Genomic DNA, 27,227 nt, shown 5'->3' on the forward strand with positions numbered 1-27,227 from the left:
AATGCTTGTACTCTGTCACAAAAAATAAATTCGCCATTTCATGCACACTGTATGCAAACAATCAACTGTGACAGAACTGTGACAGAATATGTGGCATTTCTATTTCCCAACATCAATCAACCTACAGAAAATATCTTATTGTCAAGGAGTTTTGATTCTAAGAAGTCACTTTGTATCAAAATATTTCTATCAGAGGCAACTAAGCTAAGTGCACAGAATTAAAGGGCTTTCTTAAAGAAATTAATATATATTTCTTTTTTAAATCACACTTAGGCATGAAATCAAAGACCCTGTAAATTGTAAACCATGAAATTGAACAAAGCCAGGAGTCAAACATTGATTCTCAGAGCTCAGTAAGTGTGGAACAAGATGACCGACAAATAGGTACTGACAGATGGTCAACATACACACTCCCTCATACACACTCCCTCAAAGTATAAAGGATGTAATTTGTAAACTATAGCGTTCAACACAAATAACTTGTCTTGACATCTTATGATCCAGTGACCACAGAACTCAATTCTTCTTCTAGCCAAATAAAGTCCCCTTCTGTGTCTTACTGCTCAAGGGAACCACAATGGTGTTGTCAATGAAGCCTCTACCTCCCAGGTCCCACTAGTGAAAATACTCTTGCCCTTGCTAGCGATTCACCACTAAAGAGATTTCCCAGAGGAACTGAGGAAACTGACCCTTTCCTTGAGTTTCCCCAATTGAGTGATTTACAGGGCATTCTTTGATACTGCACACCCCTCTAGTCTTAATATTAAAGGGGTTCTCAGGGTAACTCCCCCCTGAAGCTTCTAATGGTTTGGAAACATGCACCTTTCCTCCAGGTGCAGTTCATTTAGTAGTGTAGTTAATTTGCTACTTGTGCTGTGGCTCTGAGGATTACAGGCTATGCACCTCTGCAAATACCCATCGCCCCTCTTTGCCATTGTTATTGAGGGCACACAGCCTTATCCCAGTCAATGAAAGCTATAGGGGAGCACCACCCAAGGAAAGGCTTTGCATGGAAATGTATTGCTCCTAAATTCCTACTCCGAGTGGCAGATATGAAGTTACTGTCCTGTAGTAGACAAGGGAAATTTGGGTGGCGGGCTTAGTGTGTTAAAACAACATCATAAATATGTGAGGTGGTAGGTTTAAGAGGGCTTACCCAGATTACACACGGCTGGTGCATAAACTGTTATACCCTCAGAAAGAATGTGAGAATGTAGGAAGGGCCTGGGGAAATGTAATTGGGTGTGGAAAACAAACTGTCTCAGAAATACAAATTGCAATGTATGGACTGCTCAAAATTAATCTTAACCTCTTTTAATTACACTGAGCACAACACCTTTCATAATTTGTTAATGGATTCACAGACAAAATGGATAAAACACATGCAAATCGGTCTTCGCCCTGCCCCGAAAACGATAGTCCCGTCATAACCATCAAGCTTCACTCCCTTCAATGGAACCGCAAACAACCCCGGAGGAATTCTGGCCATATGGACCCAATATGTTCAGATGTAGGTCTGGATTTGGTTGTACCACAGGGACTCAAGTAGCACCACAAAGGGGAGGCCCAATAAGACAGAATCGAATCTGGAGTTCCTTGTGTTCCTATTTAGAATGTGTTTAGACTAGCTATTTGGGCTAGACTGTACTATGTGCAACAAAGCAAAAGACCACTTTTCATATGGTTGGTCCTCTAAGTGATGGAAGAGATGAGCTGAAGGAATCAAGAATTAAATGGAATATGTCTAGAGTAATATTCAGTTGTTCCGATCTATTCACTCATTTGTATCAACTCCGTGCTAGGTGCAAACAGGCTGCCCAGCATGACTGTATGTTCTATGGTTTTTCACATCCTGAAGCTCACCTGAAGTTTTTGGGCAAACACTGGAGGGTTCTTCTCTGCCAAATCTGGCTCTAGGTAGTCCAGTGAATCACAGGTCATGGTCTGATGGGAAATCCTGGAAAGCAGAGCATCTGTAGAAGAGAAGGGCTCCTCTGGAGACATCTGCAATATAGGGAGAGAAGAACGTTATAGGGGCAGATCTCTTCACATATGATAATCTGGAGATTACTCTATAAGAGTTTGTCACTGAAAAGTTCATAAGAGCCAGCTGTCCAAATTAGTACTGAGATAACCCATGATACCTAGCTACAACTATAAAGACACAAAACAAGGAGATCTGAGGACCCTTCAGGAGGCCTGGAATGGTGGCAGAAAATTCACACAATAGAGGAGATTTAAGAATCTGTAGCATTTATGTCTAGCCCCAGGGCATGAAACTGTTCTGAATTGCCATAGATGGGGCGGAGGTGGCACAACTTGTGAGACATAAGAGAGGCCCGAGGAACCGCCAGGGGCTTCAATATTGCGAAGAGTGACCATGCATGGAGATTTGGAGCCATAGACATAGACAATCTCCCTATCACAAATGGGTACCAAGATCCAAAGGGGTTGGCATCTTATGTCACACTTTGACCATCCAATAACAACTTTTCCTTAGACTGATTAACAAAGACAAAAACTGCGGTATGAGATGATAAGCAAAGAAAGAGTTCTTACTATTCCATTGCAGAGCCTCCACTCTCAACCTCAATATGCTCTCAGGGCGGAGCCAACCTTGCACTGAGCCCTATCCCCCTTCCCTCATCCATACTTCTCTTACCATCTCCCTGATGCTAGACATGATTCTTGGTGTCTGGCAGTCCAGCTCCTTCTGCTTGACCATATCTGATAAATGTGCACTGGGGTCCTGGCTACCGGGCAGCAGGCAGGGTCCAGGATGTGAGAGTTTCAACCCTAAGGACTGCTGAGAATCTGTACCTTCGAAGCTCGACCTATGGGAACAGCGAGAACATATCAGAATTATCAATGTGACCGCAAGCATTTGAGAAGTGAAAGGTCAATGAGGTTTCATAATTAATCTGCTGGATTTCCTCCGATTTCTCTTGGTCTGATTCCTAGTTATCCTGTCCATTTCCAAAGTCTAATAATTTTCTTGTACTCCAGATGTGTGTTTTGTTTCTTGAAATTATTCTATTTCCTTTCTCTCTCTTTGCTACATTAATGTTTCTACTGGTCACATTACAAATTCTCCTCCACTCCTTGTCTGCTTTCACCCCCCCCCCCCTATTTCTTTATTCCTGGTTGTCCCTTCGGTTTCTTAAATCTCCTCCTCTGTATCACAACTGTTAAGACGTATTCCTTTCTGGTTCCTGATTTGCATCCTCCCTTTACTGCTGTTGTACCTTACCACAGTATCATACCAGTTTCCTCTGTGGCTCTTGCTTATTTTATTTTTTCATTTGTTTCTTGTCTAGTCTTCCCTCAGTTTCTTCATTCATCCTGCTCCCTTTCGTCACTTGTTCTCCATCCATTATTCTAATTCTTGGTCCTTCTACCAGATTTCTGACTCTATTGCCCCTTTATTGCTGGTTCAGCAACCCATTCCTTTACTCATTTGATTACCTTTATACCAGGTTGGTCTGTCTCTTTACTGGCCCAAGGATTAACCTACCTATTATGCCACAAAATACACATTTCAGATAAGGTCATTTATAAAGCTGTTTTCAGAACCAATAGTACACAGTATGCTTCACTCTCATTTTGTCGACCTCATAAGGATGAAAGACTATATTGTCATGCCAAGATACAATTTTTTAACTTGAAAGTTACAAAGATCCCTGCGGGAGGTGCTCAACCCACTACACTAACTCTTCGGCTTTCATGTCTCTTTAGCTTGTATTCACTTTAAACCCAATGTCTTATGAAAGACTAAAGCTAACAATACGCCTTCTGGGGCACATATAGACAATAGAATGACGCACAGTAGTTTAGATGAAGACAGATGTCTCTCACTGTGCCTCAACTAAGACCATACTTTGATTGGCAGGTAGGTGACCTTGTGGAGGGCCTCCTCTCTCTTTAATACCATATTATACAAAAACTCTTTATCGCTTTTAAATATTTGTGTCTGTCTTCTCCCAGTTTAATATGCTATAGGTATATTTATATAATTCTACACAAAGCCTCTTACTCGTTTTTTTTTTATTTCAACATATAATAAATGTATGTCGCAAATCTGCCTTTTCTCCATGGTCACTCCAGATTTTCCACCATTTTTGGGACCCTAATTTTGTTGGCATTGGGTCTCTGTGCACTGTAAAACTGCTATTCGGTTCTATAATGCTCATGCTCTGACCCTAAAATGAGATTGGCAAAATCGGCGTCACTCAGTTGATCTATTTACCTTCCCTTTAAGGCCATAGTAGATGTGGGCTGCAGAATGTATTTACACCACCTACAAATATGACTAAAGTATAGGTCCACCAGGATCACCACTACTCTGGCTCTTCTGCAGTTTAAAGGCATTACAGTAACACATGGCGATGAACAGTGCCTTCATTATGCGGAAAACCTATTTTTATATATCAATAAATCACCCTAAAAGTCTTCCTTGCATGCTTACATTGCAGGGTGCCTAATCTGATACACACATTATATACATATATATACATTTTCAAAATCGGATTAAATGATGAAACCTGGTGTTTGATAAATCGAGTGCAAAAGTAACTTTAGAAAAGCGTACTTTAGGATACTTGAGCCAGAACTGGCTTAAAACCAATTCTGCCGCTCATAACACCTCCAGCGCTGGAATACAAATCCTTGGCTCAGAAGACTATTACCTGCCCCTCTCTGCCCCGGAAATGCAGCGTGATATGGAGTCACAGGGATTAGCAGGGATGATGTAGAAGTGAACAGGAGAAGCATGTAGAACAAAGAACAACCTTAGCACTTCCTCTTGAGACTTAGGGATTCCAGCCTTCTCCTATTCATTCCTATGACCCTCCTAGACAGCGAAGCGCCAGGCACAGTGGAAGTAAGAGCCAGTTTGGACCCCATCAGGTGCAAGGAGATCTAATCTAAAGAGGGGAGTGGATAAGGAATGGTAGAAAGGCCCATCTGGTAGTGGTTGGGTTCTGCCACATTGAAACAAAAGCTCCTGTGTAATTTTATAGTAAAGCAAAGAGGAAGTGCCGCAGAAAGAGGTGGGGGAACTGTGACATTCAAACTTACATAAGAGGACATGGGAGGACAAGCTGTCTACACCATGGTAGCACTTTACCCCGTGGATACCTTCTGCCTCCATTCACAAATGATAAATTGGCATTGCTCAGATCACACACAGGCATGCAGGCGCTTCCTTCAAGGTTACCTGGGATGAAGCATTTTCATTCGCTCATATCAGAGGCATGGTCTGGGTCAGAGAGATACTAAGCCTCCAAATGATCTGCCTGCTCAATGTCAGTAAGCAGCAGTCTTGCATTATTAAGTATGTCACCACACTGCCCACTTCTAGGGGGGCTGCAAGTAATGGCCAGATGACACAGCCAGGTGTGAAGTGCATCCATTGACTCGCCACCTTGATGCCTGGTAACTGAAGATTAAACCACAGAAAATCTGAAATCACTTAGTTTGAAAGTAGGCAATTGGTACCCTTTTCACAACATCATACTCGTGGGTGTTTTCAGTGGGTGGTAGTGTCATGCAAATGTGGTGTGCCTATTCTCCTAGATAGTGCAGAAGCAGTAACTGTTTTACATTGGCATCAAGCTCTTTTGTGGTAAATAGTTATTTAACATTACAGTCCAAGTGTGCTGTGGTTGCAGGAGCCCCTCCCCCACTAGAAATAGAGCAATTATAGGCAAGAGCCAAAGTCTAATTACGGATACATTTTCGACTGCATAGGACAGTATTCGTACTTAAATGCTTCAAAATATCCAGTCCAACTTATTTTGGTTCAAGGTTCATCATTTTGCTGTCATAAGATCCAGAGGTTTGAGTGACAGATATGTCATGACTCTACACATGTGCTGTTTACTTTAAGAAATAAAGCACTTTAATATGAAGATATTGCAAGTCATCATCAAGTTCTGTGACACTATAATGCCACTAGGCCTGCGGCTCTATGCCTCTGTACAGTCCTGGAACCCCTCGGTGGCCTGAAATATCAAGAACACATCCAGTTCGGGACACTGCCACGTATATACAAAGCTTTTCACTCTTGATTTAATATACTAAATGCTTTTGTATGTAATAGATACTGAATCACCCCTCTATCATACTGTGCATCTCATATAATGCCGGTTTCTCATTTTAATGTACCACATTTGACACCCTTTGCTTTGATTAACATCATAGCAATATAACAAAATACAAAGCTTCCTGCTCTCTGTTTACTATCAGATTGAACAAAAACTTCTGGAAAGGAATGTATAAATACAAAGGTGGTATACAAAAGTTTATACAAATCAAAGCTTTCATTTTTTCCATTAAATAGGTAATCAGTCTTGATAAATGAAAATATTTCAGTTTTCCTTTTAAAAACAATGCATGAAAAGGTACACTTCGTGTAATACAGATACTTTTTTCAAGCAAGAGATCCTTTACAACAGGATTTTTTTACGGCAATGTCTGTTGCCATTTTGGCTCTAACCTGAACTACTTGAGCCTTTAAAAGCAAAAGTTAATCCTCTTCGGCTAGTGGGTTCTGTAATCTCTCATGGTGACCAATGATAGCATATCTAGTCTGTTCTAGTAAATTTAGATAAAGATGTCTATAAGAACAAAGAGCTAACAAATTGGAATGGCATCATTCTAAACACGTCTATCAGTCATGCAAGATCCCTACACATTTTCTTGAAATTAATTTGAATCAAATATGGATTCTGTCATTCTCCACAATGAGTGACTGATACGCCAATAAGCTTTTGTTGTCACCTTTTGTGCTAAATATTAATTTGGAGCTGACATTTTCTATTCTGTTGACCTGAATTTGCTCCTTTGATTCATAAATTACTATCATTCTACTCGTTTTTAAACTGGAGAAACACAAATCTGATATCACACAATGGCAAATGTGAGCTCAGTAGACCAAGATATAGTTTTAGTAGTAAACCCAACCTCAAAGTTCCACCACCCAGAGTCACAATATGGAGACTGCATAACCGGCATTTCATCAGCGGGTTCTTGGTACTATCTGTGTGAGATCAGACACCGACCATGGCCAAGTTGCAGAGATACCAACCCCATGCTCAACTCCAACTGGGTAGTGTCACCCTTTATGCAAATTTATAATGGATGCTGGGGTAGCCGAAACTTTAAAACAGCCTTCTACACAACGACTTCAATCTCACAAATGTAGACACTGTTCATACCCTGATCCAGGCGTTGTGGAATCGGAGAATCTGACTGGTGGAGATTTCACTGGGCTCTCACTGGAACCATCAAACAGCAGGTACAGACTCTTCTTAGGCATCTCCTCTTGGTGCTAAGGAGGAAGAGAAGGTGTAATGTCACTCAGTGTCATTGTGTTTAGTTGTGCTACCAGGCTGTTAGAGGCTAGGGTATGGAGGAAGAGAGGAAAAGGAGTTCTGCATTTTCTTAGTTTAAAAATGAAAATTCTTCTAATTTTTAATCAAAATGTAAACATAATCTTATTGTCACATTGATTCACAGATACAGTAACAAATCATCTGAAAACGGAGTACCATTCTTCCATCAGCATTAAACCCTATAATGGATTAATATGCTATGCTTACAATGGCATCTAATGGTTGGGTTAGAAAAGTGCATTTGTTTTGAAAACGTTCTGCCATATGGTAGTTTTGAGAATGAGATAACTGTATATCGCTGAGGAGTACTCCACAATTCCCCAGGAATTGGTACCATCTTTCGCTTTATTTTCTTTTAAGTTGAGCGAATGGCATGTGAATCTATAACTGTTTAGCCCTCAGATATGCATGTTCTTCAGAGAGTAGCAAGCAGTATCCTACATTGGAGATTTGGCATAGGCTGAAACAGTTATGACTTAATTCCCCAAAACAATTTGTCCAATCAGTGAATCTTGTCTTGCATGAATACTTGTGAAGTAGGTTAAAGTGAAATTGTGTGTCAAACTCCATGTAATTTTTCTATAACTACCATATAGTGCTCTATTTGCCCAAGAGGCAAATGTTGTAGTTTCTGCTATGACAGAGATAGCTTGGGTCTTATATACAAATATTTGCCTGGTACATGGTACAATCCATCTGGTAAATCTTTACTTTGAGTAGCGGCATCATTTGCTTTGTTGCTAAAAAAGGTAATTAGGTCTTTCTGCATTATGTTGCCTTGCCAATATGTCAGTACTTATCTAGCATATGTAAGAATTTTGAGGCATTACAGTCTAGATTCTGACTAACCTAGGCAGTCAACTGCTCAATTAAGATGATTCAACATTATGTATGACCTTTGGCTGATACCACCTTATCTATGTATTATATAAATGGTTTCTAAATGGTTAGGGCTTGCAATCCACTCACTGTAAAGTAGTTCTGTCTAACAAATACCACTTTACTTATGTCTTTGAAGAAATGCACAAAATAGGAATCAAAGAGAAGATACATTTTTATTGTGACTACTAGGTCCATAAGCTATGTTGGGACTGGTGTTCAATTAGGTGAAATCATTGTCTTCAATCAACGTTGGTACTCTGAAGTCACCAATTTTTGAGTCCTCTTGTAAATGGTCAAAGCTGCAAGGTACGCTCTGACAGTGGCCGAAGAAAGTTGTTTATCGGTTAAATAAAGCAAGTACGTCAGAATGTTTCGAAGAGTACTATTTGTAGAAGCCACATGATTGGTTATAAACCATATTATAAATGTCTTCCAATTACAAAAGTAATAATATTCTACTGGTAGGCCCTTTCTCCTCCTTTAGCAACTGTATGAATACTTATGGGAGTTTTATGTATCCAGACAATAATGTCGGGCTACAGACTTCTTAGTTCATGGAGCTGGGTTGAATAGTGTGATCTTCCCTTGTTCCATTATCAGCATTCCATGATGGGCTGGGACTTTCCTTTGCAATTTGTACCAGAAGTGAATGTCAGGTCTTCATAGACTCTGCTGGCATCTCTTAGAGATCAGGGGTAATTGTGGAAAGCCATATGCACATTTTTTTGTACCAACTAATGACTAAAGGCATTTCTGTTGTACTCATTTTGTTGTTATCAGGATACATAAGTCTTGTCAATTTTTGTTGCTGCTTGTCGCAGACAAATTGTATCGGACGGCCGCCTTTTCTTGATTTTGTTTTTTTTAATTATACCATCCTCAAAGAACAATTGTGGGAAGCTGCATACTTTACACTCAATAGAGACATATTGACTTGCAAGATTGATTATTTTTATAGCACAGTGATATATCTCGTGATAACTGTGGAACCTGAATCCAAGATCTAACAGAATGTTGTTGTGTTGTCTTTTTACAGTAATATTTTGGAAAGATTTTAAGGTCAACACCGCCATCCTGAATTCTAACCTGTTTTCTATGGACTGTCAGTAACTGAATATGGGCTTCTTAGGGATCTTTGGCATAGTGATCATCTGGGATTACAGCTCTAGGATTTTTATTTCCTAAAACGTAATTAATTGCCTTCATCAATGCAAGAGACTGATTCCTCAAAAATATATTTTTCTTCGAATTTGAGCACATATGCTTCTGTACTTTTCAGCAATACTTGTCCATTACTGATCCCAAACATTTCTTCTTATGACTGGGTGGGACATAATATTTTCCTGTTCATTGCTCCTTGTGCTCCTTGTGCAAAGTCAGATACATTTAGTCACATAAGTATGCTTTGACTGAAAGTGTGTTTAGCTAAAGCTATATATAAATGCTATTCCTTCTTAAGTAGACAATATTAAAAGGCAGACATTTTGTCAACAGCCCCAATTCTGATTCTATGTAGATGGGTAGAACTTTGAATAGATTGTGTTTCGAGCTACTCCGAACCTGATGTAATTCTTGTGTTTTCAATGTAATGGAATGTGGAAATAGTAATTTTTTTTAAACTGAAGGTAGGCATAACTTCTCCTTCCAACATTAACCATACAAAATTGAAGCATTATCATTCTGAATTTCTAGTTTTATATTCACCTTCTATGTGACCGGGGATTCCAGTTCAGTTTTTAGCCATTTGTCTTTCATTAGTATGAGGAAGCAGACTCCTTAACCTCCTGTAGAACCAGCATGTTAAATATCTCGTTCAGGTGTTTTTCGAGGTCATCAATGTCATTGTCCAATGAAGAACCTAAGTTTCCCTCCCAACGTGGAGGTGTAGATGGAAGAAATGTAGGCTGTTACTGTTTGGTGCTGGAGGTTGCTGTAATAGACCTTCCTCTTAACTCAGCCCCTGGCTGCCGAGGTCTCTGCCATTTTGTTGACTTTATTGGATGCAATATGCTCTTTGATGTTGAGTCCTAGACATTACCCTTGAGTCATGACCTATTTCAGTCTGTAGACAAAGTATAACAGAGTCCACTTCTGGGCACCCTATTATGTTAATAGAGTACTGGTGGCTTTGTGACTTTTTCTCTATTCGAGGACTAACTGGCCAAGTAGAATCAAGCCTCTAAATATAGCTTTCATTTGTGTTACAACTAATGGCACCAGGAAGAAACTGATTCCTAATTTAAGGTTGCTCTGAGTTTTCTATGATGAAGTCTGTGTCCTCTTTTTCAATTTCCATTTAGAGATGGAATCTGCAAGATGCCCTTGCATGTTGTGATCCAGACACCAGGATCATATCCTCTTCGTAATAGGAGTCGGATGTATAATTTTCCTATAGGTACTTGACATCCTCTTGTAATTACTCATCTTTCTGTTGAGACACTTAAATCTTTTCCTGGTCCAAGTATAACTGTAGTTGTCTAGGGTGTGTAATACCCTGGTGATGGAAGAATCAGAGTTGTGATCACTGTTGAAACAGTAAGTTGCCATTTTAGAGCTTTCATAATGTTGGGGTCCAAAATCTTGTTGATTTGCAAAGTAGCTCAAAAGTCATGTTTTCTCTTTTGGTGTTGCTGGATTTTCTAGGCATCATAATAAAAGTGATGGCTCCAAAGTTATCTGAGCTCAAAATGTTCAATAGCATATTCCTAGCCTGATGCAAAAGTTTGTTGCTATAATATTTTTGAGGTCGGTAATACAAAAAAAAGGATTCATTTCGAGGACAGGACCTGCACCAATTGCTAAAAACTAAGCCAAAAGTCTCTGGACATCTAGGAATTGAACTGCATTTTATCAAGTGTCATGCTTTTTGCTGCTTGGCAAAAGTTTTTATTTGTCTGATCTGTAGATGGGAGCTTCTCTGTGATTTCCTACCACCTTCAATCTGGTGTTAGTGATCTTTACTGGGGGAACAGTTTTAAGGGGCTTAATTGTTTTTAGAATAAAAGTTCCCTTCACCTTTTTTTTGAAGAAGTATGGTACTCGATTTTGGAGCAACTCCTCATCAAAACCCTGTGCCTTGTTGACAGAGTATTCAACATCTCCTGCTTCACTCATACCTTATGAAGTCAATCGTCTAACTTCCAACATGGTGCATAAAGCACAACTCTGTTTTATTACGCAAGATCTTACTGCTCCTCACTGTTATCCTTTGCAAGGCACAAATTAAATGTTATGCCTATTAATTCATGGATAACATGTGTTGGAACTTGAATAGAGATTTTCCATGGCCTCAGAACTCTTGATTCCAAGAACACTGACATTTCCAAAATAATTTCACACAATATAGTACTTTTAAGCATCCTGATTCACACTATTCAATCTATCAAATTAAAAAACACACTGGACTGTTGAGGTAATCACTTTGTTTTTTCTCCCCCATTGTGTTCCCACTTACTTTCAAATCTGAGGGTGGGCGAAGAACATCTAAAGAAGGAATCAACACATGCAGTGTTATAGAGCCCTGGTTAATGTTATAATAAAGTCTTATTACTGGCACTCCCACAGCTGACACCGATAGTACATTAATCTATAATAGACCCATTCTGCAACATTTTCACCCGTACATTGTCCGACCAGGTGTAGCATACATATGTCTGATCCCAGATAATGAGTAAAGTCTCTGTCTTAGCAGAACCTGTATTTTGAGGTAATGGGCCCATACTCATCACAGACTAAAGGCCTGTGCACTGGCCCATGACATGACTGGAAGCAGAGGCCCATGACACGCACCTGAGAGCAGGGTCCAGTCTTCTCCATGTATTCGATTTCATAGGAATTGCCATAATCGAGGTCTATGAGGAAGAGAGAGACATTATTTGGGGTAGTTAGACAGAATCACACAGAATGAACTCAAGAAGACTATCCCTGTAAACACCGCTCCAAATATGAAATTGACATGCTTTGAAAAACAAACAACTTTGCCAAATTCAGCCTTCTGTAAACTACTGCCATTGGGACACCCATTGGAGGCTTCTACCATTCCCTTTAGAGAACAGATTAGAAATTCAAAAGCCAATCATAAATGAAGGAAAATGTGCAAGAAGAGTACAGGGGATCTATACGAGTAGCAAAACCTGCTCTGTGCTCACAAAATGGTGATTCCATGTTGGCAATACCAAATGCAGTTGTCTTCTCCAGAGGGAGCTTCATGGTCATCAACACCTACTGTTATGACCTGACAGTAACCCCCAAAGAGCTTAACTCGACTTACTCACTGACCACCACCCAGAAAGATATTTGAATAGAGTTCAAGACTTCCAGAGAGATAATTTTCAGAAATAACAGAAGCTCTCTTTCTATATGTCTTTATGCACGTCTCGAGTGTGCTTTTCACTGGAAGTTTATTATTGCTGAAGTTAAGAATGAGCTTACACTGCTCTTTCAGAAGTACAACTGGAGTAGAATGGGTTAGATCCGGGACAGGAGATAAAATCTCAAACTAGAAGCACGATTGTGGGTATGTTGAAAAAGGCCTGGTGGTAGGCCCATACCTACCTGCTGACAGTAAGTACATCATAGCAGAGAGCCTGTAGGACTGAGAAAATGGATGGAAGAGATACAGAGAAAGTGTAGAGGAGAGAGGAGTGAAGGTGGGAGAGTAGAGAAAGAACAATAAAAACAGGTGAAAGAAAAATAATTGTGCTTAATATAATAGTACAGATGTTGATGGATGGTTCAGGTTGCACCAGAAGCGCTGCCAGATCACAGATCTCACAGGACTGGTGTACGGCCTACTGGTATTGTGAGTAAATTCGTCCCTACCTATCTGTCTCAACCACTATATAATAGACTACCAGATAGTCTAAAGAAACCCCCTTTAAGGGAAACTACTCCGTCTACATCTGTGGAACTCTACCACTGACTTCCTGATGACTGACTTCCTTGGCTGCACTATTGAATGACCACCATTCTTAGTTTGTGTTTCTGAAGGACAGTAGGACTTCTAGTGTATAGTTGGTGTGGTGGCTCTGTGGGCTTATGGATCGACACCTGGCACATGCACAAATTTCAGCATGTACACTCTGTCTTTGATCCGTCAAGGTTCAAATAATAGAACACTTGATGACTTGCGCAACAAGTAAAGGCTATTATCAGCCCCAAGAAATTACTAAACATGGCTAGCTAGTCTCTGTGTTACTGGTACCTCAAATTTCCCTTGAATGCTAGATAATTTAACATGGTGTTAAATACAAACAATTCTATTCAAAATGATTACATTTCATGGTGCTGACAACCCAAAAAAACCTGAGAAATTGATTTGTAAATTAAGATACCAAGGCCTGTATTATGTATAGTGCACACTGCCCATGTCTGCGCTGTTTCAGAACTTTAATGGGTGCTGCAGGCGCAGAATTAATCAGTACGCCCAATTACAGTAAATGTGCAGTTCCTAATGCAAGCATGAACTATGCTGCACTTGGAACAGCGCATTAGCCTAAATATTTATAGCTAGGATATGACACTGGCCTAATCCAGATCAACTCTGAGGGCCTTTACGATGCATTTGCCTTCTGAGAAATGGCCGGATTTCTCTAGGTCTATATGTTTGTATCATCTTGCAGTGCTAACAAGTAGTCTGCAGCGAAGGAGTGAGGATGCAAGTGTTGCCTTAGGTTTATTTGTGATGCTAGCACCTCATCACCCCCTCCTCCCCCCCAAAGAGAAACAAGTCAGGAGGCTAATTAAAATACCATGCTTTGGATAATGAGAATACATTATATTAATTACTTTTAACATAGGCTGTTCCTGGCTGTAATAGCGGTTATACAGCTCCAACCTTTTCTGACAGGATCCCTGAATAAAAATGTCCTTAACTTCAATTCAAAACATACATTGGCAAAGCCTAGGCATAAGGCCTGTCCTTGGCAAACCTTCATTTTTCTAAACATACTCAAAAAGCATGTAAAGGCGTGAAAGTAATGCAAAAAAAGCTTTGTTGTTTGAATGAAATACGCATATGTTAACATAAACAAAATAAGTAAATAAGGACCCATTACAAAAATAAATTATAAAAACATGAAATGAAAGCAGAAAAAAAGTGAATATTGGTGTACAAGCCCCGGCACTGAAATGTAGTACTTTGTAGGCAAATGTGCACAAGCAAAATGGTATCACTCACAGTGCGAGAGAGCCAGTGGTTGATGGTGGGCTGACCCATCACCCCATGTTGTTGTTAATGGAAGCAATAGTAAATCACAGTTGAACAGACCAGTGGAAGAATGAAGAAGGCTGACTGAAAGCTCCTTGATGTGTGTATGTATCAGCCACACAAAAGGTAAAGGGGGGCTAGGTTTATCTGAGGTGCATGGTGGGCAAAAGAACAATGGACTGGAATGCTATTCAGAGCAATTGCAATACGTCTAACCATCGGCAACCATTTCTACCATCAACGTTTGAGTGTTTGATGTAATGCCCTAAATGGCAAGGGTATACCTAGAGGTGGATCCCGTGGTCACTGTGCAACTGGAAAAAAGCTACATCTCAACTGAAGAACTCCAATCAGGGTGAAAATGGTCTTGGGCTGCTTGTGTTCCAGTCAGAGAGGGCCTGGCTTGGCAGTTCAGGCTGAACTCTTCCTATTGGAGCAGGACCAAGACAGATTTCGATATAGCTGGGGCTAATATGAGGAGACAGGGTGGACAAAATAATGATAGACTGGAATGCTACCCTAATGCCTGTGGTTAGACACAAAGAATGTGTAAAGGGTAACTGTGTAATATGGTCCATTGCCATTGAGGGGTTCTGGTGACCTCATAAACCAGATGATGAGCATTCCGAGATGGTAATATAGGTTCAAGTTGCAGATGTTGGCTGTTTTGAATTTTTTATTTTATATGTTTATTTTGGGAACATTTGCTTAAAAAATCTGTTTTTCAAAATGCAGCTAACCATCAGCGATGATTGATACTCAAGGGTTTAGGTTTTGTTTACCTTTATTGAATAAATGGTTGATAAAACAATGGGCAGTGGTGATGGTGAGTAGATTTATGCAATTCTGTAAGTGTAGCCTAACCACCTAATTATGGATTTACTACTTTTCCTACATAGTTCTCAAAATGTGTAGATTTCACCAAAAATGTTGTTTGTAGCTCAAATGGATGGAACTAATACTGCCAGATAATGTGCCACGTAATTTGCATTTTTTGTAGCATAATTAGGTCTTCTATGCTGCATAATCCTAGTAACCCTGACAAAGTTAGAAGTTCTGCTAGTGGTTTGGAGGCTATAATTATAATGCTGAAATCCATATGTCATGGTTTCCTGTGATATATATGTTTTATACCGGGGGTGGGGGGGTGAGAAAGAGAGAGAATGAGTGAGAGTGTGAGTGTGTGTATGTGTGTAAAATACACATACATACACACACTGAAAAAAACGATGGTTAAATTCAATTTATGGTTCTCTTAGAGTATAAGACCATAAGAGTTTGTTTGGAAAATTCTTAGAAATTCGTGGAAAAAGTGCAGTTACAATGAAGTTTACTAACCGCAACAAACACCTCTGTTATGTTACATTAGATTATTGATAGCATCACTAATGACAACATCCGATAGAACTAATACTCTGTTCCTTTCACTTTATGAAAATTAATAAAGTATATTAATATTTAGTAGGTATCTCACCTAAAATACTGTTATAACTAATAGTAATTCATTGCATAATTTTTAATCCATACCATTTGTCTATGAATGCAGTATAATCATACAAAAACAAATGTAGCAATATTGAGAGAGACCACAACTGTCAAGCTACTTTATAAGAGCCACCAAAATGAAAGACAACTGCTGTCTCACTGCCACATATGCACCATCATAACATGAAATCATCTTATTGTACTACAAAACTGCTGTAAAACGTAAAACACTCACTATCATACTACAACACACCTATGATTTAGAAACATTCCCATGTAAAATAAACATTCCACCAGGATCATAGGACCACATATCCTTTCTGAGATGGCAGTGAGGGAAAACTCAGGAAATCTTTTTCCACACACACATTTATATATCCACGAAATCCCATGAGCAGTTCCCTCACAAGAAAAGAACTCGCACACCAGGGTCAATGTAATCCAAATGTATTATTGGTGACGCGTTTTGACCGGAACGGTCTTTATCATATCTTTATACATATATATATACACACACACAACCCCCACCCACGCACACACATACACACACACACAACCGCCACCCAAATCCTGTATTGGCTGCTGCAACAAATTTTACTCTATTGAGACCAGCCAGTCAGAGAGCTTCGGGTATCGGGTCTGCAAATCTAGTTAACTATAGGTTAAGTGTCATGCAAAATCATCAAACTGTGGCAAAGTTATTACAGAAATCAAAAAGTATCTTTTTAGTAGAAGCTATGACCGAACCATAACACAGGCAATATTGATATCTATATATACACACACACATATATATATATATATATATATATATATATATATATTACATTGTATGTGCCCTTATTCTGATTTATGGATGAAATAAAGCAAATGTTTGAATATTATATATTACCTACTGGTGACAGCCAGTGGGTAATTATAATTAGAACCAACTTTTCCCATAGACAAAGTGTTTCGCTACTAACTTTAGAGCCGTCTGACGAATCTTCAAGAAATGTTCAAGACTAGTGTACTAGTTAGTTTAGCAGCTGTCTGGAAGGTTTCAGGGTGATTCATCAAGTGGGGCCCGCGAAAAAAGGCGGGGGCCCAAAACGCTTTCTCAAATTTTTTACCACGACTATAGTCTGAACCGCTCAACGAAATTACACCAAATTTTGCTGAAAGGTAGATCTTGAAAAGAGCCCTTTTTAGGTCGAGCCTAGCGCAGTGTGCATACGCTGCTCTAGGAGGGGGCCTCTTGCAATCACTTCAGACTTCCAAGAGACTTCCATGGCCTAGGGGTCTCGGGAGCGAGCAGCAGCACGCGCAGGGAGGCTTCTGCATTCCTGTGCCTGCCCCCACAATTTGTCTTGAGCGCATCGCGGCCGTGCTTCATTTGACTTACATCATAAACAAATGCTCCATGTTTGCACCCCCTCCCACCGAGCTCTACCGTACAGCTGGTTCGGCTGCTTGTTTACAAAAGCGACTCCCCATTTAAACGGAGACAGCAGGTGTGTTCGGGGCAGGGTAATAAGCATTTTTGGAGCGAGAGACTTTAAACATAGTAAGTTCACCGCTTCCTTCTCCGCAGAATCCTAAATCTTCACACACCACCGTCTGCAGACAAACAACGGCCTGGCTGTGCGATAATTTAGAATGCTTTGTGGAAGGAAAAATACAAGATCACAAGAAAAACGTACGTGTGTAGCCCACATCGTATCTCCTCCTCTAGCACAAAAAACAACTCAAGCCGGCCATCAGCAGAAGCGGGAAAAGCAACCGCAGTGGTAACGCCTCGAAGTGCGCCACGGCCCCGCCACCGTAATGGAAGAAGACTTGCCCAAATGTGTGTAACCAAATTTGCTTAAGAGCGACATTCTGCTCGGTATGGTGCATACTTGGCCCAGTGGCATTATGGAATTTTACGTGAGCAGCAGATTACAGTATACAAGGTCAGAATCTTGTATTTTTTAAGGCGCGGAGGGATTATGTGATTCGCCCAGAATCACAGGATGGGGAGTTAATGGCAGACTCGAACCTGGCTCCCCAGTTGCAGTCAGTATCTCTGGCCATTTGGTTACGTAGTCGCCCTACATTTGGAATCCTACTTTGAAAGAAAAACCAAATGTTTGTTGGGGAGCCTGGAAATTATCCTATCCCCCCATCTGAAAGACTCAGAAAGCGTGTAACTCTGCAGTAAACAGCAGGTCTGCAGCAGCTCGAGTGACCCTGACTAAACATCGACCGCATCCAAGAAGCTTATATTAAATAAAGTTAGAATAGTGCTCTGTTTCCAAGGCCTTCACTGTCGTCTCATTCATATGCATGACTCTGGGGGAAAGGTGGCATGGTTACGCTATTGAAAACTTCAAAATAAATACATTGCTAATTTCCCCCAAAAACTTTGAAAGTTCCTTGTATACAAAGTACCAAAAATTCACTATGTATTGCTAATGTAACAAGCATTGGCATAGCCAATAGGTCTCGCCTTTGGGACCTTATAAGTGTTTAGCCATGCAACAGTTGATGTTGTTGCACCAAGGATGTTGTGCTGCATAACTAAATACATATAAGGTCCCAAAGGCCAGACCTATTGGCTATGCCAATGCTTGTTTGTAATTGTGTGTAAAGCTGTTCAGTAGTTTGGGAGTTAATAAAGAAAGAAAAAATTGTATATCTAGGAACGTGGACCCACTCATGGGGGATCCGTGGGTACCCGTGGGGAATCAGTGGGTCCGGAGGCAAATCAAGGCCCTGATTGGCTGACTGCAACCTGAGTGGAAGACAAGATAAGGGGTCAGGATAGAGGTATCCTGACCCCATGGGACACATGGAGGGGTTTCTAAGGGACCCCTCATGGGCAAAAATATTGCCCTTTTTTGGAGGGCTGAAGCGCAGATCCACCCACCATGGTGTACAGCGCAACCCCACTGTAGATCCGCAATGAATCCGTGGAACTGAAACCCAAATGGAAAAGAAACACTCACACACTAAACCCCCAATGCGCATGGCCGAAGGCTATGTGCAGAATAGGGTTGGGTGTATGCAGTGGAAGGGTTCAACTGCAGAGCCTGGCTACAAGCTATGCCCTGCGGCAAACCCCTTGCAGTGCACGGCCTGGCTGTATTAACGCACAGTAATTATTTATTACTTTATGTTTAAAAGAAACATAAAAATTCACTAAAAAAAACAAACGAAACAGGGACGTTATAGTTAAGTTGACGTTTTACCGACACAAAACTATAAAAATTCAGTAGTTATAGTTATACTTACAGTTATACTTATCTGAATAAACTATAACTTGTGCTGTCAATTAACTTCACGCCATGAACTATAGTTTCTTAACATAAGTATAACTATAAGTATATCATCATACACAAAACCTTTTTCATTTGGAGGGCGGAGGGAATGAGAGAGAAAATTTTGTGGGTACCCGTTTGCACTCTCCCTTATAGTATAACCCCAACAAAGCAAACGTACCCAAATATGGGTCTCAAATATGGGAACTATACATCCTCCTTAATGATCGTTTTTACTGAATTCAGGCCAATTCGTGCCCCAATAACTGGAGAGAGGACCCCGGGGGGATTTCCAAAAAGAAGGAGAAGGCCTCACACACCCCCTGGGGATCGTGATTCATCATTGGCCATCCTGCACTCGCCAGAGAATGCTCTAGTGGCGGGCAGCCCTTGTTACAGATAGAGGGACTATTTAGGGATGTTCTAGAGGATGGGGGATTCTGACAACTAAAAACCCAATGCACCTACCCGTGTTCAATTTACGTCATTTATTCAATGGGTGGAGTAGGGCTGATTAAAAACAAGTATTAGACACAAGACAAAATTAAGTAGCTTGAGTCCTATCTAGGTCGACATGTTTCAGCCCAACAAGGGCCCACATATGGGTCCGGGGCTTTCTTCAGGACTAGGATCCTGCTCGTCAATTTTTGAATCCCTGTCATAAGCGTCAACACTCACTCAAAACAAAAACAAACATACTGTACCAGTTTCTAATGGCTGGTCAAGATCAATGATAGGGTCCATAATTTTGAGACAGATCCTATCTATCTATCTATCTATCTATCTATCTATCTATCTATCTATCTATCTATCTATCTATATATATTATTTTTTTTAACATGAGGCAGGTGAGACAGTGAATTCTGTATCCATACCAGACTTGAAAGGGTACATTGCTGGTTTCTTGCGATTGCTGGATGCAAGAAGCATCACTGTCCATCTCAAGTCCCATCCGCTTTTCCATTACTCACCGTCCACAGGGGAGATGAACTTATTCTCATTGACAAAAGCGCTCAAGTCAGAGGGTTCAGGGTAGCCATGTTTATCAGAATCCAGATCCACAGTCAAGCAGGTCCACTTATGATTGGTGACGGATGACGCCAGCTTCTCCTCGTCCGTGGCATGGTCTTCCGATGGAATGATGGGTGGTGTCTCTGGAGTGGGAAGAGGGGTTGACTCCTGCAACATAGAAAGGAGCAGGAAGTGCTATAGAAGTCAACTGGACAGACCCTTGGTCTTCAACATGGATAGTAAAAGGACTAGATGTTTTACTTTTTTTACATTGGCTTTGCCCTTCTTGTTACCCATGCTTATCAGTCCTATAATTCTTTTGAGACCTAGGAAGGAAATACTTGCAGTGTAAAAGGCTCTCAACTGGAGGTAATTTCAGCTACTCTTCTCTGTGAGCTACTGCTGCAGGAATTCTCTTCAAGAGTCCATTCTAGCACCAAGATCAAATAAGACTGACAGGAACCTTTAGCACTCCATCAGGAGACCATTCCCACCTATCACCAATGTACTCCTAGGAGCTTGTGTACGCTAGGAGCTGGTCATGGGTCGATCCGAGCCTCTTTAGTGACTCTGCGCACAACCATGCCTGAGCCCAATAGCAAAATTGACCTGCACGGAAAAGTGATCTCTAACTGGCAAACTAAAGCCACCGATATCCATACTCCCTCACACGTCAAAACAGGCAAGATGCCATGATGACATAAATGGTTTACAGACAACCTAAAATCAGCCAAGCTTAAACTATGGAGTTATGAACATAAATGGGGGAAAAACTAGCCCTTGGAGGCAAAGGAAATCTATGCAAAACACCTCAAAGAATACAAAATGCATATCCTACAATACAATCTGCCTACTTTACAAGCAAAATCCCCTCGTCCATAAATAAATCTAAGGAGATCTTTGGAATTGTCTCTGAACTATCAAACCCAGACAGAGTCACATTGAACATCACTGCATCCCAGTCCCTCTCCGACACACTTAATTTTTTTATTGACAAAATAAAGATCATCAAAGATCATCAAAGAAAGCGCCCCCAAAAGCACTCTTGTAATCAAGATTACTCAGGAAGACATGAACCCTGTCACCCTTTCCTCATTTCCTGTCATCAGCAAGGATTGCCGTAAGGATTTGCTGATTAAAGTAAGATCAGGATCCCCAAATGATGCCTGTCCACGAAAAATTCTAAAGACTATTTACCTAGCATATTCAAGGACGCCATCCTGGTACCGTTCCAGAAGAAAATAGGAGAAGACCCACTAACAATGAAAAACTATTGCCATATCCCTACTGCCATTTTTTGGATAAGGTACCCCATATCCCTATTGTCAGAAGTGCATGTGGCATGAAACCTCTGTGCCTTCTTAGAAGAGACCAAAGTCTTGGACCATGCCAGGCAGGTTTACAACAAGCCACTCCACAGACGCAGTCTTCCTCTCTGTGACAGATGACTTGCACGAAGAATGTGATAAAGGAGCCACTCAGGCACTGGACCTGTCTGCAGCTTTTGACACAGCGGATCACAATCTCCTAGTGGACTGTGTTGAGGCTTTGGGGCTTCAGGCACAGCGCTTGACTGGATCATCTCCTTTCTAAAAAACTGTTCCCAATTGGTACGTCTAACCCTTACAACTCACTTAAGGTCCACCTAGGCTGTGGAGTCCCACAAGACTCATCCTTCTCACCAAATCTCTTCAACTTTTACATCCACCCACTAGTCCACTCTCACAAAAATAGGAAATGTATTATCTATAACTATGCAGATGACATGCAACTATTTTTCAGGATTGACTACTCCCAAGAATCTAAGGAGAACTTTCAAACCACAATGCTGTTCATCCGCGATTGGATGAAGAGCAACCACCTGAAACTGAACTCGGATATAACCGAAATAGTCATTACTAAAAGTAAGATTGATTACTGGACAGCATCATTCTAGCCCCACATGATGGGAGACCCCTCCCCCAAATAAAACTTTAAAGTGTCAAGGGATGTTAATTGATGCCGAACTATCCATGAAACTACAAATCGGATCAATAATCCCAAGCCCGATTAATATATCGACAACCTAAACAGTGCTACATCACCCCCCTGATGAAAGAACGCTGCTACATCACCCCCATGATGAAAAAACTCCATTGGCTGCCAGTGGAACAAAGAACAATATTCAAAACTCGCTACATCATCTTAAAAAAAAACTCAACAATAGCAGCCTGGCATTTATTACCTCCCGAATTCAGAAATACACTCCAAACCCACTCTGCACTCAATACATATGAACCATCTGTCGGCACCTACATTCAAGAAGAAGAGGATGGGCGGCACCAGATATTCAGTCATTGTATCCAACATCTGAAACTCTTTCCCCCCTGAGATCAGATCATCCGCATGTTACAAAAAATTCAGGAAACTGCTGAAAACCTGGCTATTCAGTCAAGAATACACCTAAATCCTTGCTAAAAGCACTTTCATATACAGTTTCCACCCGAGCGACATGAAACCGATTGGTGTATGCGCACTCTACAAGCTCAGTTAACATAACACTCCAGCCCACCAGGAGCTAGCATAGCTCTCTAGCATCCCCCACCAGTTTGCCACAAACTTGCATGACCCTTATAAGTCTACTTTAACTCAACAGGCTTGGGTAGACCAGTTCATGAGGATCCCACACAGCATCCCCCACCAGTTTGCCACAAACTTGCATGACCCTTATAAGTCTACTCTAACTCAACAGGCTTGGGTAGACCAGTTCATGAGGATCCCACACAGTCTTACATCAACGTGCATCTGCCTCCTCTAGATTACACCCCAGCCAATAGGTATCTTACACCAGCCTTCTAGGATCTAATTTCACCCATTCGGAGTTGGCTCAAAGCACCCAGAGCTTGCATCAACCCATGTAGAAGCCACAGCCTGACATGTAGCTGCACCAGACAGTCAGGAGACCACATCAGCCTACTAGTAGTCAACACCAGTCCATAAGCACACTACTCCAGAAGCCCACACCATCCCAACTGGAAGCTGCACATGCCTAACCCAGCCCAAAGGACCCACAAGCCCAGGTTCTGTGACAAGAAGCCAATATCGCCACAAGTAATTGACACTTGCCAGATAGACAAGTGAGACAACCTTGTGTGTGACTAATTTTAACTGATCTGTACCAGCATTCATGTGGCACCTGTAGTCAGATGCATATTCACACTGGCATTAGACTTACCTGTGATGGTGAATCCGAGAGTGTTGACCTCTTTGGAGACTTCTTCACCCTAAATGTATCACTGAAAACAAAATGTAACAAAATTAATGAATTGTCTGCAAGCCAGTCAATACTTCACCTACGTGACAGTCAGTGTTGTGCATGCAATAACATTCAGGACACCTAATGGGTGGATTCCTGAGGCGCTTGCTGTAGGTACATGAAATATCTTAATCATCCTGTAATAAAGGTGCCTCCTGTGTCCCTGAAACTGACCGAGTTTTTGTGTGCTTGTAGTACTTTGGTACTCTCATCACTCTTTAGCCCTCCCTTGCCTCATCAAGTTTGATTCACATTCCACAGGCAGAAATGATCAGCTTTGGTCTAACCACACTGGCGCTCTTGGAATGGACCTTTATTCATAGCCCACACATGCGTGCTGTAAATCCTTGTTCATGGGAAACCTCCTACATGTCAGCTCCTTCTTCAAAATGGAGGTGCTCAGAATAAAAGTCATGCCCAATTCTATATACATCACATATTCTGGCCAATGTGATCTACTTATAAGGAACTACATAACTCCTTCCACATGGATACTCAGATCCCAGGGACCTTAAAATATACCTTGAAAAAATGATCCAGAATGAGACCTATTTCCATAATTTTGTAATGTTCCCTTGCGTAGACAGAGGTATAAATTTCGGTCATGCATGTGACAGGTAAACATTTTACATCCTACCCCTAATGCCACAGACGTTTGAACAGTTTTAGAAACACACACAGAGAAAGGCACCACAAAAACAACAGTAAGAGACATCAAGATGGAGGGGTTGAAAGATAGAGAAGTATATTGAAAGACAAAATTAGTGGAGATGTTTTGGTTTGATGGTGGGATTGTTAAGGATTGAGGACAAGGTTGGAAGAGGTTTCAATATATAGTTGTGTATGTGTAATAAGACTGAGATATACAATATAGTGCTAGAGGCAGATAGTGGTTTATTGACTATGTTTTAAGGATGTGGTGGGTTGTAACTAGGAGTAAAGTTAGGTTGAGAGTCTGTTGGCAACTGCAGCGGAGTTTACTGTGTGATGGGGAGGGAGTGTGATCACAGTGTGATAGGAATTGAGGTTGTTTTGAGAGGATACAGAAATTGAGATTGGTTGAATGCAGTGATGGTGATCCGCTGGAGAACGTGATGCCGACTAATTGTTTGGAGGGTTAAATGCAGGCATGGTCAGTTGGATTGACATCTAAAGATATGGGTTGGTTGGAGAGAGGATTGAGCATGAAGGCTGGCTGGAGGTTACAAGGAAAACTGAATTTGATTATAGGTGTGACAGGGATTCGTGGTATTGGAGCATGCAATTGAGATTGAATGGGACGTGTGGTTGAGGTTGACTAGTGGGAGTATTGATTATTGAGGTCTGTCAACAGTTATGATGGGGTAGAAGTCAGCCAATAGGTGTGGTGAGGATGTTGGTTTGAGGGATGGAATGGAGTCGAGGTGAGGGGTATGTAAATTGATCAGCGAGTGCCCTGGGAGTGAGGTATTCTGAGTTGGTGGTTGAATCGCTCTATATGTTAGGGATTTACCCAGGTGTGGGTCCGGAGGTCATTGAACCTTGAGACTTGCATCCATTTTTTTGTGGTCTTAAGCTCAGTTCTTCTTTACCCAAGTCCATTTACAGCACAGATACATAGCAGTCGCCATAGTGGCCCCTTTCCCATGGTACACAGTTGTAACAAACAATCGCTTTGCACAACACAGTTGTTTTTCTGAAGGACTAAAGTAAACCTGGGTAATTCCAGTACAAGGTAATCATTTATTCTACTAATCTGTCAATGAGTGCTTCATCATTCTACTCGGTCCACACATAAACAGCTTGGATTAAGCTTTTTCACGACTCCTACTCTCACTATTTCAGTCCAACATGGAGTCCACTATACCTTGTTTACCTATGTACTGAGTAGCATCTCCTGTACCAATTTTGTACCTCGCTCCCCCCATCAGCTGCCTCGAATAGATGGGGATTAAAGGTGAATGAAGGACGAGATGAGATAGGTGGGACGATTACAATGAAACTTGACATGGGTAGCAGAAAGTGATGGTATGTCAAGAGTAACACTATGAAGATCAGTAGATTAAGAGTACTTACAAAAGAGAACAGACAGACATCACATCTTCTACCATCCTAAGACAAAGGAGACAAAGAAGAAAAAGACAGACCAAGAACTGGCACATGCTCTGAATGGACAAGAAAGGTATTACTAGGGCGGAAATAGGCGATGTGGTGGTAACGACCAAGTGGTCTATAAGGTACAATCAGTATAAAAACAGTGCACAAGAGTAGCAAGGGGAGACATTACCTGGAAGGCAGGTCGGTGATGTATATTCTGTGTGAATCTAAGGAAACAGTCTGTGAGGTACCCTGATGTTCACAATGAGAGGGTTGCAGGCCTTAGTTTACTGATGTCCTGCAGCGAGTTGTTTGTGTAAGGCAGTGTCTATGGATCAGTGTGAATTTGTTTCTACTCGTAATCTGACTGTGTGATTAGCGGTTCAGAACAAAGCATTTTCCTGTTGTGATGTTCTGTATCTTAGAAGAGCACACTTAAGTCTGCATTGTCTGGCCGCTCTCTCTACCATTTTGCGAACTGCCCTGCCAGCCTTGGATTTAGGAAGTCCTACATCCACTGTGGACTATAATTCTGCTGCTAATGTTCTTCCTTATTTAGAACCCTTGCATAATTGTGGCTTCTGCTGCGAGGTCCTGTCCTTCTTTGATTGGACAGTCCCAAGGAGCTGACTAATGAGGGCAAGAAAAAGCATAGGATCTTCGCTTACTAGTGATGAAGCGTAGGTCTCTACTGATGAAACAACATTCAAACTCTTATGGATGCAGGTGACACCAGGAGCATGTTAAACAACATGCCTAATATTTGAGAAGACAGGATTATGGTATGAGAAGAAGGAACCTATGTCTTCACATTGGGACAAGAAGCTGGGCTCACAGAACTGCTCCAAGACATGTTTATACACCGAACAGGATTAGATCCAATGTGCCACTGTGACCCACGGCACAGTGATTTGATACAGTCTAGCTTTAGAGGGCCACGTTTAATCTCATGCACTCTCACTACCTGCCTCATTCCACCCCTTAAAAGCCTTTCTGGGTCAGATGTGAAACTTCTCTCAGAATCCATCCTTCAAGAAAGATAAGCGGGATTAAAAGATTTTCCTCCAAGGCAACTGGCTACACCTGGTTGCTTCTCTGACATCTGTCCTTCAGTCCTTTCTCAACACTTTCAGCTACCATTGTATTTTGCAAAGTTATGTCATTTGTCTGTTAGTTTTGAGTTTTCTAAAACTGTGGTGCCTCTATTACTTTGCAGTTAAGTCTCAGCAATCCACAAGAACTCCATGTCATTCAGGAGCTCTGTAGGAATATTTATTCAGATGCGACTTCCTGGATTTGACAACACGTGTACTGTAACCCCACCATGCCCAGGCCTTTTAGCTGGCAAACTCTCCAATACTACTCATCTGCCCTGCCAACAAGAGTGAACCAGACAGCTCAAGAGCTCTATCATAGGCCTCCCCAAGATACAGTTCAAGACATAACCTGGACATTGACACAGTGGCATGGCCGTTAAGCATGGTTACATGCAGACCTCAGAGGTGAAGCAGCCCGTTCACAGGGGATGCAGATTATCCGTGGTCACTACATGCATGAACCCTTGAAGCCAGGCCTGGTGTCATAGGCTTAATATA

At 41.2% G+C, this 27,227-nt stretch overlaps 1 protein-coding gene across 8 annotated transcripts in view; it reads right to left on the bottom strand.

Annotated features, from left to right (window-relative positions):
- The window catches only part of TACC2 (transforming acidic coiled-coil containing protein 2), a 392,567-nt gene that overhangs the window by 40,950 nt on the left and 324,390 nt on the right, over positions 1–27,227 (bottom strand). For 7 of the 8 annotated variants that reach the window (XM_085602592.1, XM_085602584.1, XM_085602617.1 and 4 more), the window contains 6 exons: positions 23,476–23,536; positions 20,222–20,429; positions 12,066–12,127; positions 7,218–7,330; positions 2,663–2,834; positions 1,864–2,004 (listed from right to left, as the gene is read on the bottom strand). In XM_085602592.1, the coding sequence (XP_085458718.1) occupies positions 1,864–2,004; positions 2,663–2,834; positions 7,218–7,330; positions 12,066–12,127; positions 20,222–20,429; positions 23,476–23,536 (757 nt within the window). The remainder of the gene's footprint in view (positions 1–1,863; positions 2,005–2,662; positions 2,835–7,217; positions 7,331–12,065; positions 12,128–20,221; positions 20,430–23,475; positions 23,537–27,227) is intronic. The other variant, XM_085602576.1, reaches the window with a different exon arrangement.

This window comes from Triturus cristatus, chromosome 1_2 (assembly GCF_964204655.1).
Source record: "Triturus cristatus chromosome 1_2, aTriCri1.1, whole genome shotgun sequence".
Taxonomy (NCBI): Eukaryota; Metazoa; Chordata; class Amphibia; order Caudata; family Salamandridae; genus Triturus; species Triturus cristatus.